Source organism: Mycteria americana, chromosome 2 (genome assembly GCF_035582795.1).
Source record: "Mycteria americana isolate JAX WOST 10 ecotype Jacksonville Zoo and Gardens chromosome 2, USCA_MyAme_1.0, whole genome shotgun sequence".
NCBI classification, from domain to species: Eukaryota; Metazoa; Chordata; class Aves; order Ciconiiformes; family Ciconiidae; genus Mycteria; species Mycteria americana.
In genome coordinates, this window is record NC_134366.1 from 56,996,901 (window position 1) to 57,010,945 (window position 14,045).

Below are 14,045 nucleotides of genomic sequence, written 5' to 3' on the forward strand. Positions count from 1 at the left end.
GGAAAAGAGGTATTAAATTAAGATTGGATTCTGTAATACAACATATAAGCGATACGAACTTCAGTGTCACAAAACTTCAAAAGCACCACAGATGAAACAGCTTCTCTGGATCAAAGGTTTATTTTTAATGACACAGCACTGGAAAACATAAGTTACAGATGACTTTTTGATACAGGATACGTCATATATCTTATTTTAAAAGGATCTGTGAAGGTACGCTGCATAAATACATATAGTGAAAATATATTGTGTTTATTTCTTCTCAGAGATTAGTTCTGTTTCTTTTCTTTTATTTATTTATTCAGCCAATTAAATAAAAAAAAGTATAGATTAGCATCATAACAGCTCCCCCTCCAGATTATCTCATTGTAACTACTGCAGCTGGAAGGGGAGACCGAGCCATGCCTTCTCAAAGGTTTAGCAGCTTTGAACATGATGTTATTCATCATCTCAGAATGAAAATTTCACATTACAAACACAGATACTGTATCATGTTTTGGCAATGGAGCAGCTAGTTTTGCTTTGGAACAAAACCATTTCCTGTAATGCCAGACAGTGAAAGAGCAATGCATGTACTGATGATACTACACAGTCAAAGAACTACGATGAAGTTGTGAAAATGCATATATATCCATATGCACTTATATATACACATATAAGTTCTTGTGTGTATATATATTATGCATGTCCAAAAATAACATTGAAAAACGTTGCAGCAGTTAATTATTTTTTTAAACACATGAAACTTATAATATTTTGACCTCATTACTACAGGATAACTAATTAAATCTTCTGCAGTGCAACTCAATACAATACACTTAGTGCAGAGAAGTTAAGGTTTTGGTATTGAGGAGGCTAATTTCAGATTTCATGGGAAAGGACCAAAATACAGGATCACCATAGCTCTGACAAAGCACAAACAAACCTGTTGCCACGTACGTGTGAACAAATAAGGACATTTCTTTTTTATTTGATTTTTTTTTTCAGGTACTGCTTCAGAAATTGCTAGCTTAACTGTTTGCATTCATGCTCATTTCGATATGTTTCAACAAGCTTTGTCTGGCACCAGTCTGTAAACCATTAACAGCTTAAACTACAAAAAGGTGGGCTCCTGTGTCTCAAAGAGGTTAAAAACCTACTGACTGAGCTTCGTACCACGTTCGTCTGCCTGAGTGGAGAACTACTCCAGATGGCGTGTGAAGTTCTCTGGGAAAAGTCCTTTATAACTATTTGCATCTCTGTACTGAAGCCACTCGGATTCCTTAACGCCTGTCAACCAGCCAGCCTCCTGCAAGGAAAAAGACAGAGTCTCTTAAACTTCAGGTCTCCCCAGTCCTTGCTTCAGACCTGAAGACATTTCAGAGTCACATGGCTAAAAGTGATTTGGTGCTTTGGTTAAAAAGCAGGCTCTGATTTTGCACAGACTGTTTTCTTTGTTCTGCCAGACCACAGTTTTGTGAGACTGAGTGACTGTGAGCATATTGTATGGCCTTTAGCCCATCTAACCCCTAGCTGAACTTAAAACTGGATAATCAGCCTTCCAGGTCATCCAGTATTATACCAGATCTGCATTTGTGCAAATCTCTGTTGAAACTTTTTCAAAGTTCCCACAATAATGTTGGTGCACTTCTGCAGTAAGAACATAGCAGTGGGCCAAAAACATTACATAATACCATACATGGCGGGGGGAAATAGTTTTCAATCTGATTTTTTTTCCCTGAGAGTTCTTTTGTCTCGTTCATGTATCAGCAGTCAGAAGAAATAACAGTTCTTGTATCCTCTGGAGTTACTATCTCTAGAAACTCAAACTTAGTTGATATTCAACTATTTTTCCAAAAATTCCTGGAAACCTAAACCAGAATTTGACAGGCAAAATTGCAAACCAAACCCGCAGACCAAGCGATCAAAAGAGAGATTTCTTATTGGAAAGTGCTGGGTTCTCTTAGGTGTTATCAACTCTACCTGGAATAAAATCAATTTGGTACTTTTTTTGAAACAATCAACCTGTTCTCATCTCACTAACCCTGTGCTTTGTTCCTTTTAAGAACAGGAGCCAGAGCAAAGCCATGATGAATGGGGAATTTCTAATGCTGCCATATTATTATTGCACAGAGAATACACAAGGAGATAGAGTAATATGAACGGATCTTCATGTACAACACCAAGTCATGGTGATGTACAAGCTCAGTGACTGCGTGTGGTGGTGTACTAGCTCTCTGCCACAAAATAAGCATCATTAAAGCAGGTACAGTTTATGTATGGCATTGGCTGGGTACATGTAACTGGGCACATGTTTTTGAAGCATGTGGAGTATCTGAGAGAAAGGAGAGAGGAACTACAGCTTTCTAGCACAGGCAGAGTAGATTGTAATGAAGGAATTAACAGTTTTACTGGATAATAACTTCCACTCAAGACTAATGGAAAAATTGAAGCCCCTGGGTGGGACTGGTTTGCTTCGAATGGGGAACACAGGCTGATGTTACCAGCTATATTAGAATTATGGGTTTAGACAGGTCAATTTTGAAGGAGAATAAAGAATAACAAAGATAAAAAGACTCTATATAAATCAACAAAGTACCCAGCAAAAGACAAAAAGATTAAGCTTTATGGTGATGTTAAACATGAAGGGCAAATATGTACTGAGTAATAAAGATATGACCAGAATGGCTTCAGAAACATGAATACATAAAGGGTTATTTTCTCCATCATTGCACACAATTTACTCCAATTAATGCTAATGGAATTTCGATGCACACCACAAGAGAAGAATATACTTCATGGATTCACCAAGTGAAGACTAAGCATATTTAATACATCACATCCTAAGAAAAACAGACTGAAAAGAGAGAGCAGATTTTGCTGTCCTTACAGCAGTGTCCTATTCTGCAAATACTGATAATGAAATCAGTTGAACTGCCCATGAAGTAAGATGCAGCATAATTTAAGTAAAGGATAACAGCATCTAGCCCTATAAAAAGAGTAAAGTGCCCTGCTGAAAGAAAAATCTTTTATTCTGAAATAAAAAACCCTAAACAAACGCAAAAAACAATTACTTGTCTCTTGTATTAAAAGAAAGCTCAGCTGAGATGATGAACACTGGTTATTACCTACCATTGGACGGTATCAACCATTGAAACAATTTCAAATACAGCCCCCAGCACTCATATGTGCTTAAGGCACTATTATTTAGACCTATTTTAAGAAATATTCTTCATTCAGAGCAGTGCTCTTAGCTACCTCACTAGGCAGGATCCAGGTCAACCCCCTCAACCCCAAAATCAACGGGAGACTTTTCACCAACACTACTGGCACTAACAGATGCCCACGAAGCGGCTGGTGCTAACAGTATACAGTATGGTCTTCTCTTCTAAAGCAGTGGCCAAAAATCAATTCACTTCACTGCAATTCAATTTAACACATGGAATAAAAATGTTTAAAAATTCACCTGAAATGCATTGTTAAAACAAAACTAGATGTCTTAAATGAAATTGAACTGTTGTTTAATTCAGGTTCAGGCTTCCAGAGGGCAGAGTTCATTTTAGAGGCATGCAGCACACATAGCAGCACCTCCATACATTTTGGCTGTAGGACACCACAATTTGTGTGCAGCCTCAGTGCGCTCTGTGGGTGAATTTGTAGAATTTCTCCAAATCCACACGTAAAAGCTCTGAACATCTAGGGACCGTGTAATCAGTTCTGCTGCAATGTTAAGACGAGATTATATATAGCAACATAGTGCACTATTTGTAATTCATCTTCCATATTAAGTCTTTGTGTGTATGTGTGCCTGTATAAAATCCACTACAAAGTAGCATAAAAAAAGTCCTAGAAAATATGCTGAGGCCAGATCCTGTTAGTAGCATATATCTGGAACTTTAGCTGTAGCCAACTGTGCCATTTAGTCTCAAATGAAACCAAGTACAAAGACAAAATTAGAATCTTCATGTTTTCTAACAGTAATGACATTTTGAATACACATTTCCCATTAACTATAATCTGTGAGAAATAAAATGAAACAAAGAAAAACATCAACAAAAGAAAGAACCACATGTTTTTACCTGATCAGCTGTGGTCTCAGAAGGAATTACTAGTACAATATCTCCTCGTTTTAAATTAAGCTCATCACTGTTAGCTGCCTCAAAATCGTGTAGAACTTCAACCTGAAGAAAATAACACCAAACATATAGATATGGTCTAAATGGAGACATTTTCTCAACAAAATTCTCTGTTAAATCTTTATTAAAAAAAAAAAAAGAATAATGTGCCTTTCTTTATACAAACATATGGCTATAGGTAGGTACATTCAAATTGTTAATGTTGACATAGATTTCATGTCAACGTTTTCTGTTCGTATCTTTGGAAGCAGGGACAGCTTAAGTAAATCTCCCTGAAACTACCGAAGGAAACCTAAGATCCTTTCCCAAAGTCACAGGATCTCAAGGACAGATGATACTGCAACACCCCACAAGTCCTGCCTCTCAGACAAGTCCTGCCACCCTTATTTCTTCTGTGTAAGGAATTTGCTTTCACTCCCCGCTATCATTACTAGGTCTGAGAGAGGGACGCCAGGATTTTGCAAACAAACTTGAGAAAGACTCCCAGGAACCGATATTTCAGACTCTCACTCATTCTCTTGTTGTGGCCACTGGATATTATGCTTGCAGTAAATGTCCATGGAGATTTGAGTGGGACATACAGCACCAATTTCAATAGGTGATCGAAGAGGCGAGTAATAGTAACCCTACTTTATGTTTGCCCTGGAAAGAGCTCCCATTTACTGGCAGATGGACATGCCAAAAATATCTGTCTGTCAAAGGGGCGATTATTACAACATTGGCAGGATCAGCATGCCATTCTGAACAGACCATTTTAACTAAATGGTTCTACCTCCTTAAGTGATATGCTATTCTAATTTTCTCAAAGCACAACCAGTTCCATGGTAACTTACAATAATGAAAGAAAATGGCATCAAGAACCAGATGGCAGGCATATATTCTGCTTCTCCTTATTCATGTCTGACCCAAGAGAGTGTGATGAAAAACAAAAGATGAGCTATGTCAGCATGTCTGAGTCAGAGTTGCACGATACTGTTCACCCTCACCTTAATGTTATTCTCAAAGTTTGTCGAAAATATTGAGCAACGAGGATAGACCAAGAAGAATGGCATACTTATGGAGTGCTATGGGACTAATTAGTCTGAACTATGCAAATTATAACAGGAAGCATGTAAAGTTCATCCATCCTCAAGGAGCTTTTCTGCTGTTCAGTAATTCTGAAGTGAGAAGCATTATCAAAGAACCTTGTGAACCAGGAAACCCTATGGGTCTTGCCAGCCAAGGAGAGAATTTCTCTTATGCCTCATTAAACTTTTCTGTTTGATTACTCTAACAGTTTATAACTATAATATTACTAAAGTCACAGAATGACATTTTAGCTTCATTACCGTGAATTGTAGAAGTCCCATGGGTTTCAATAGAACCAAAACTTCCACTATAGATTTTCAGGCCAGAAAATGCCATTTTTTAATATTCATAGACTCATAGAATCATAGAATGGTTTGGGTTGGAAGGGACCTTAAAGATCAAATATATTGTTAGTATATCAGATATGTTGTTAGCATATATCATACAATATCACTGACTAACTCTGTGGCAGTGCAGTTTTACTCAACATATTCATTGTCAGTAGTAATTTGGTGAGATGAAAGGGTTCTTGTACTTCAGCGAGTCTTACAACTACATAAGGATATGCACAGCAACAACGGTGTGCAGAAAATGTATCTTCTCAGACTTCATGTATGAAGCAACAACACAATGTTAAAGTTGTGTTTGTGTGTATTTGTGTGTGCATGTGTCTGGCTGTTAAACTAAGCGTCCTTTGGCCTGAAGAAATCATCACACTTCCTGCGCAGACAGACAAATCCACAGAAGCTAGGTCTGAAGGGATGTCTAAAAGAAGAATGAGGAAGCAGACCTTAAAGAGAAAGCCGGGTGGCATCGCAGAAGCTGTGTCTTCTTCTGGAACAGGCTGATCTTGAGAAGGTGCAGCCTGCATTTCTTCAGTGGGTTTCTGCTCACTTCCAACTTGGGAAGTTTCACTGGGAGAAGTGTCAGTGCCCTGAGTGCCCATCTCCGCTGCGGCATCTTTGGACTCGTTCATGACGACGTCGTGTTCTTCTCCCTCCCCCTCATTGTTTGATGCTGGCTCTATTACTACTGAAGGGATGCTGCTGACCTTTTCCTGGGGAAAAAAAACCAAACAAACCACAAAAGCACTGTAAGAGTATTTAGTGCTTTATTTCAAGCAGGAAAACACAATTGTTTGTTTATTGCACAGGGCAAATATGGGAATGGGGATTTCTTTCTTCTCCACAGTGGATCCTTACATTAAGACAGAAAACAGTACTTGTGCAAGAATGTAAAGGAGTAATCACTTCCCTGTTTTCACTGTTCCCCTTAGTGCTCCTAAGTCTACTTTCTATATTACCACAAATTATTGCAGTAAATAATAAAAATACTCTGCAGGTAGTTTGGGTTTCATTTTCAGGTCAGCAGACCTTCCTCCTCCACCCTGCTCTTAACTTTGGGTGAGTTTGGGTAAAGCCACACGTCCCAGGACTCATTGTCCTGTATTTCTTTGGGAATTCAAGTCAGCAGGATAATAGTGATATAAAGGTGATGAAAGAAGGAAACATGACTTATTTCTTTGATTGAGGGGATTTCTCCTGATTTACAGCAATGAAACTGGGAGCAAAGAAAGCAAAAAGGCTAAGTAGGTAGCATCTGACCAATAATGAAGCCTAGGACAAAAGACATTTAATGAAATTTGTTGGAGCATCCAACCTGAAAAGAACATGTTCACTGATCCTCTGCCAGACCATCCTATTCTGGTGCACAGAAGAAATACAATGTGCAATGACAGCAGGTGGCAATTTGCTGCCCAGTTGCAGGGTCTGCTCTAGTAGCTGTTCCCCAGCTCCTCAGAGGTTGCAGAAGAAAAGGCAGCAAGCCAGATGCAGATACACAGCTTGACCACCGTCATTTACATAAAACAAAGTAATGTTATTGATAGGACATGGTGCCAGGAGACAAGAAAAATCCATTACTTTCTCTGCCTGTTTCTCCAGAAAGCCCTGTTAGGTTATGTGATAAAGCTCGTCTCCACAAAGGAGCACAGAGAGACAACAGCAGGAGGGGGAGACCAAAAAATACCCTGCCCATGCTGCTCCCATGCCCATCACAGGAGCCATCAGCCCATCAAGTCCCATCTCCTCAAGCCCAGGGGAGCACAGGGTCACAGAGGCAGGCACAACCCAAATTAAGGACTCAGAAGAAGGGACACCCTGTGGGGCCCCTCCCAGGGCTATCCCAGGAGAGCCTCACCCTTGCTACTGGTTGGACCTGGGGGCACAGAGCTGCAGCAGCCTTGCCTCTCTTAGACTGCTGGATCTGTCCCGATTCCTCTAACACACTCTCCCGTGCACCGACATGAGTTACCTGAGACACATCAGCCTCCTTTTCTTCTCCCTGAGCTTTGTCACCTTCAGCAACACCCTCCTGCTCAGTGGTAGCAGTGCCGTCACCAGCTCCTGCTGCCACAGCCGCACTGTCTTCTGCTGCCGCAGCCCCCTCGGTGGCAGGTACCCCCTACAAACAACAGGAGAGAGGGACCTTTCAGGATATGAGTTCTCGATATCTGCTGGAGAGACCATGGACCAGCCTCTGCTCTGTGACCTCCCTGGGTGGTGCCAACCCATGGCTTTGCTTTCATTGGAGTTTCTCCTGATTTGTGGGGGACACCAGCACCAGGGGCTGCCATCCTGCCCCGATGCACCGTGCGAGGAGCGTAGGGGTAAGCTTGCACCATGGAGATGATTAACAGGTGGGAGAGAGACATTTACAAAACCTCACTAGGCACATTTAGCAGAGTCCTCAGGTGTTACTGGTGGAGTAACAGTTTGCCAAGGCTCTAGTATTTTTTCCTTCTCTTGCCTTCAAGCTGTATTGTGGAAGAAATTCACCACAGGTTTCTGCTGAGGAGAAGGAGCTTGCAAGCTGTCCAGGGGTCCACAGGACCCTGCTAGTGGAGTCTGTTCTCAGGAAGAGGCTGCAAGGCTTCTCCAGCTACTATCACCTACCTCTAGAGATGGGCTGGCTTCAAAAATATTGCCTTAGTTACACACCCCTTTCTAACAGAGAGACTTGCAAAGTGGGCTATATCAGTGAGAAAATATATTCTACAGCTGGATAAACATCAGAAATCCTCAGATTCCATCAGATATCAGAAAAAAATATAACCGTAAAGATCTATAGCTAGGTCAGTATAAAACAAAAAGAAACATACATAAAAGCCCATTCAGTCTGGATATGACTAAATGATTTGTGATCAGTCCATGCTGAAAAGTTAATGTGTGTTTTGTTCCAGTTCTTGAAAGGTGGATAGAAAAGTACCTGCCTATAGATCAATGTTGAGCAGAGACTGTTGCTGTAATCTATGTATCACCCTAATATTTGTATTGGTATATACTGGTATATGCTTACAGTAGCATATTGGATATATACTTGCAGTGGATTAATCTTAAGGGTTGGAGGGTGGAAGGTAAGTGACAAAACTCATTCTGTTAATCCAATTAACTTCAACATGGAATTTTTAACGTACAGCAGATAGCACCAGGATAAAGTAAAAACACTGAATAAAAATTGTTTTCTAAGTACCAGAGTCAAGCTACAGTTAGCAGAAATATCTCTGATCTCCAGTTAACAGCCTGATACTCTTTGTTTCCTCAGTTTGATCTTTCCTCCATGGATGAGGCTAACTCAGCTACCTGAACTCAACCTGAAGTACCTGCAATTGTTCATGGGCACTCTTCAGGCATTGTTTTTTAGCAATATCTAATATTCAGCACTACTCCTATTCGCTGCTGTTAATTGATGTGATAAAGAAATTCTTCTGGAGTCCTTGAAGGCAGAAAATACTACAGGGTTATGTAGAAATCACTGGAGAAGCTTTAGTTTAAATTGAAAATGCTGCTGATGAAGGATGCCCTATTGTAAAAAGAAGTAATGTCAAAAGACATAGGCAGATGTTGACATCTTCTCCTGTGACTTGTAAGGCATGCAAGCCTGCCACTCATAGCATCACCAGTTTTAGCAGCCTTGACCCAAGAAGAAATTCAAATAAATGATGAGTGTAAAAGCCCTGGAAGAGGCTAGTAGGAAAGAGGGGGAACAGAGTGCATATCGGATTGATTTTATACCATGTGCTTCTAACAGCATGCTGCAGAAATGGATCTTGCTGTCTGTTGTGATTAGGATCAACAGTTCTTTTCTATTTATTGGATTTGTATAGCACATTTTATTTCACTAAGGAGGAGAATACTAATTTACATGAATCAGCTCTCAAATGCCCTGCACTGAAAGGGTGACGCTCTCACAGCCTGTAGCCGTGAGTCACTGAATGTATACCGAGCTCACAACTGCGTAATCATTGTGTTCTTAGAGTGCAAAACCAATGCAAGCTAGATAATTAAAAAAAGCTTTTACAAAAACACATGTGAGGTAGCACAGAATGAACCCCACTATCAGCCTCAAACATATTTGATTAGTACAGAAAAGACAAAAAAAAAAGAGGGAGGCTCATCCCACTGAATTCATACCCAGCTCTGGTGAATCACATACTTGCAGATATAGTTACATGTACTTCATGTTGAAAACCAGTCCTACAAACCTCTTTTCCATAGGTCATCAATAATATTAGACAGTCTAATAGTATTCCAAATTAGCTATCTCTAGCAGTATTATTGAAATTTGGACAGTCGTCCCATTATACCAACCACACAGGGGACAAAGAAAGGGTCATCCCCTATAATGAGGGCTGCGACAGAAGAACCACTTAACTGTTTTAATTGCAACAGAAGTGAATGCTTCTTTACCCAGGATACAGCTGATTGACACGGTTGCACTCTCCTCTCATTAACATCGCTGTCAGCTCAACACAAGGCCACAGATTTGGCAACAGCAAGAACGAGCCCAGGGAGAGGAGAAGGAGGGGTACCGAGCCTGCTGTTGGGGGTCTGCCAGAAGAGCTCCCCGAGCTATGCCGGTTTTCCAGAGCTGAAGATCTCGCCCCATGGCTGGATTTAGAAAAGGACTGGGTAATTTTTATGACAGTTGGTTATAATTGCAGCTAAACTAGCTAATATAATGTCAAGAGGAACTAATCATCATCCTTTAGGGAATACATCAACTGCTTGCAAAGTCTTGGAAGACTTTTGGGGTAGTACTAAAGAATTTGTTATGCAAGTTACTGTATCAAAGGGACCACCCTCCACTGGAGGCCAGATATCAGCTTAGCAAATAACTTGATCTCTTATGGCAGTTCTTCTGCATACAGTAATGCTGCTATTTTAAACAGAACACAGGGTCAAACTCACCAGATAAGAGACCTCAACTTTATAAGGACAAGTGGTATTAGAAAAAAGGGGAAAGATTTCAAAGACTTAGCCTTGGTGCTCACAGGATAGTGAGGAATTTCTTGTATGTTTCTTCTTGGACCAGACTTGTTGGGAGTGACAAGCCAACGCTAGAGAAGCAACACAACACTCTCCTGCACTGTGTCAACACCAAGCTGGGCTTGATCTACCACTCCTGTCCTGTACTTTCTTGCTAGTCTAATTCCACTGATTTCTACATGGATGTGGCAGCGCTGGTGAGGAGTATGGCACCAGTGAGTCCCAAACTCGCTTCCCAGTGACACTGGGATACCCTGGAGCCACAGATACATCCTTGACTCTAGCAGAGCTAATGCTGTTTTACCGCACGGTAACAAACCCAAGCTTGGACAGCTGGACTTACCATGTTTTGAAACCAAAGTGAATGGAGACCAGTTCACGATCTTTTTGTATACATTGTGGCACCAAAAGGAATAACAACAAAAAAGGAGGTTGTCAGCACCTCAAAATACAAATCCTAAGTGATTAATAACTAGGAGTTACAATCTCTTTCTCAGTCCCTACTTCTATCCCTGCATTTAATATGTAGCCATTCCTCTTGTGCCGCTCTCTTCTGCATGTTTGAACACATTATAGTTTCACTTTAGTACAGAAGGATTCAGGGTAAGTAGTTTCATCACCTCTGAAGAAATACAAGCAAAATACAATCATTCGAGTCCACACATGCACAGCTTAAAGTATGTCATTGAGCTTTTCAGTTGCTTTGTAATTCGATTTTAACTGTATCTAACTTGATGCTGGATTTGTGCTTTAGCAAACAAACTCGTAACATGATTATTTTCAAATATCTGTTTTAGTTCAGGGCATATTGTGCTAGGAAAAATAAAGGATTAACCAAAGTTTTTTTCTTTTTATAAAGATGTTTGCAGGAAGGCTAGGCAAACAAATTTATGGAAAGTGGAAAAGCTACTGGGAATCTATGCAACATATTTCCAAATGTCAATAGAAACAGCATTATACCTCCTTCTACTGTGGAGCTGCTTTGTTTGTTGCCCTGAGATATTTATCACTCTATACTGCTGCAACAGGCAGTTTCTAAGGCAGGTCCTGCATTGAATGAGAGGTGTTCTGGTGTTAGAATATATACTGCAGATATAGATATACCTGTGCAGTGTTAGAATAGATACCGCAGCTAGGTCACAGTTGCATCATATCGGCCTGCATATTGATGACATGCAAATGACAAATATATTTTTTGCCATGATTCTCTTGAAGATATTAAAGCACAACCACACTCTTGAGGCTGTTCATATGTACCTCGCTTTCTTTCTCAGCAACTCCAGTTGTCTCCTTATCCCCTGCCTCCACACTGTCCTGTATAAAGAGGAAATACGGTCATCACCTTACTCACGCTGAGGTAATGGCTGGAGAGAAATTGCTATTAATCAAGCTTAATGGAAGCATGGCATGTATGGGATGCAATGAAATGAATGGCTGGAACTAAATGGGATAGTATATAGCAAGCAGAAAGATTCTTGCTGCCACATATAATCTGAAATAAAAGTAGTTATAGGCTAAAAACCAACAAATACAACCTTTTACATATGTCATCATCATCACAGTGTAAGTGCTAAGGACAATTTTATTTACTTTTATTATCAGTATTCTCATAATAGCACCAGCTTTGAAGAATTTTTTAGTAAGCAACAACCCACAACACTGCTGACCTTGCAGTTTCCAGCAAGCTCAAATTTCTCCCACCCAAGACTCAAACTGTTCCCATTATAACCTGCTGCTGCCCTTGCAACTCACCAGAGTTTCAAGATAAACTTTCTAAAACACTTACTTCTTCTACTCATGTTGGACTGCAACTCATTTAAAGGGGCCGTTCAAAAGAGGGGGGTCACAAAGTTCAATTTTTTGCAGAATCACCTTTCTCTAGGTCTATATTCAGTGGTACATGCAGCAGGTGCCTAACATTTAAAAAATTAGACATGTGTCAGTGGTTTTCCAAATCTGACACCCATTTAGGTGTTCAAGGGATTGAATGCACTGAACAGTAATGGGGTCCCCCCAAATAGTACTTTTTACAGCACAGATGCCAGCTATCACTAGCTCCTTTCCTACAGAAGGTCAACAGTCAGAATTGCTAAAATTCAGGCCTCGTTTGGAGCAGTTGGAAGTGCTTTTTGCTGTTCAGGTTGGACTCCCTGCAGACCCAGGCTATTTCTAAAGATGCTCTGCTGAGGAAAAGCAAATCAAAGCCCCGTTATGGAAACCCGCTTTGCTAATAAATTTTGAGGCTGCTTTGCAAACACAGCGAGGTCAGATTTTTCAAAAGGGCTTTACGGGTGAAGACAAGTTATGCAAACCTATGTGAGGGCACGGTAGATTGGACTGTCCGCTTTAGCAATCAGAAATTAGGAGACCTCAAGTACTCAGGCTCCAGCTAACTGCCTTCACACACCCACAACTGTCACTCCAAAATTTCCACAAGTTTCAGCTGAAATGGTTGCATGTTTCTTTTTTAATAAAAGGATGCTGAGTTATATCCAAACTTCATATCACTCATGTTTTTTCTAATCTAATCTTCTAGTACTGCCTGCAGTCACCTCATAAGCCCCAAACATGTCCAGATGCCAGGGCAAGGCAGCTGCTGACAGCGGCGTTACCATAGAAACCTCTCACAGCTTTATCCCGTTAAAAATTACAGTGTTATATAACCCGTTTTTTTAACGATTAATTCTTCTTTTTTTTTTTTTTAAGCTGCCAAGCCTCTGCCATGGAGTCCTCCATTTTATAGCAAGCTTGAGGAGACTGTAGAGCATCTTAAAGAGAAAAAACAAATATCAACAGCAAAATATAATTATTTCCTAGTCTAGCGATGCACGCATGCACACAGCCACCCACAGAAGTCTCACTTCCTTTTTTTTTTTTTTTTACAAAGGAGATGTACACAAATGTTTCTATTGCCTGTAAAAGCTCTATGTCAAACTGCAAGTCAGTAGATAGATGCGTTCCCTACTTTTACTATTAAAAAGTGCTGAACTTCTGCCATCAGCTGTATTTACAAGTCAATTTGCCTTCAGAAAATGAGCATCATCCTGCACTTTATAGTCAGGAATGCGCCAGCCTCTACCCTTCTCTTAATAATACTCTGGCAATATTCTATGGTAAGAATACCATCAGCCCAGCTTTGGGCTTCTTTGGAGAAGAATCTAATATATACATATACAGGTATGAGGACTGTTTTCCAGGCTAATTGAAAGCACAGTTTTGGTGGGAAAGGGGTAAGTAAGGAGAGCTCCCCTTGCTTCCCAAAGCGTGGGACTTCCCAAAGCTAATTTGACTACTGTGCACTAGTCAAATTAGTAGCATTTTGCTTTTGCTTTTTTGATTAGCTGGAAGTTGGGATTTTGTGGATGGTGGGGTTTGAGAAGAAGGCACGGTAGCATGAACTGTACCATTTTCAGGGCATGAAAGCCTAGTAAAAAGGATGACCGAAATAACGTCTGAATAAAGTAACACCCTGGTTCCATAAACAGAGAAAAATCTGCTTCTGCAGACTTCAACAGAATGACACTATTCTACATCA

General features: G+C 40.4%; 1 protein-coding gene across 1 annotated transcript in view; it reads right to left on the reverse strand.

Annotated features, from left to right (window-relative positions):
- Positions 1 to 257: 257 nt before the first annotated feature.
- The window catches only part of AMPH (amphiphysin), a 125,306-nt gene continuing 111,518 nt past the window's right edge, over positions 258 to 14,045 (reverse strand). Inside the window, exons 18-22 of the mRNA XM_075493556.1 lie at positions 11,768 to 11,824; positions 7,497 to 7,646; positions 5,974 to 6,240; positions 4,059 to 4,160; positions 258 to 1,288 (exon numbers count right to left, since the gene is read on the reverse strand). Coding sequence (XP_075349671.1) covers positions 1,181 to 1,288; positions 4,059 to 4,160; positions 5,974 to 6,240; positions 7,497 to 7,646; positions 11,768 to 11,824 — 684 coding nt within the window. The 3' untranslated portion in view covers positions 258 to 1,180. The remainder of the gene's footprint in view (positions 1,289 to 4,058; positions 4,161 to 5,973; positions 6,241 to 7,496; positions 7,647 to 11,767; positions 11,825 to 14,045) is intronic.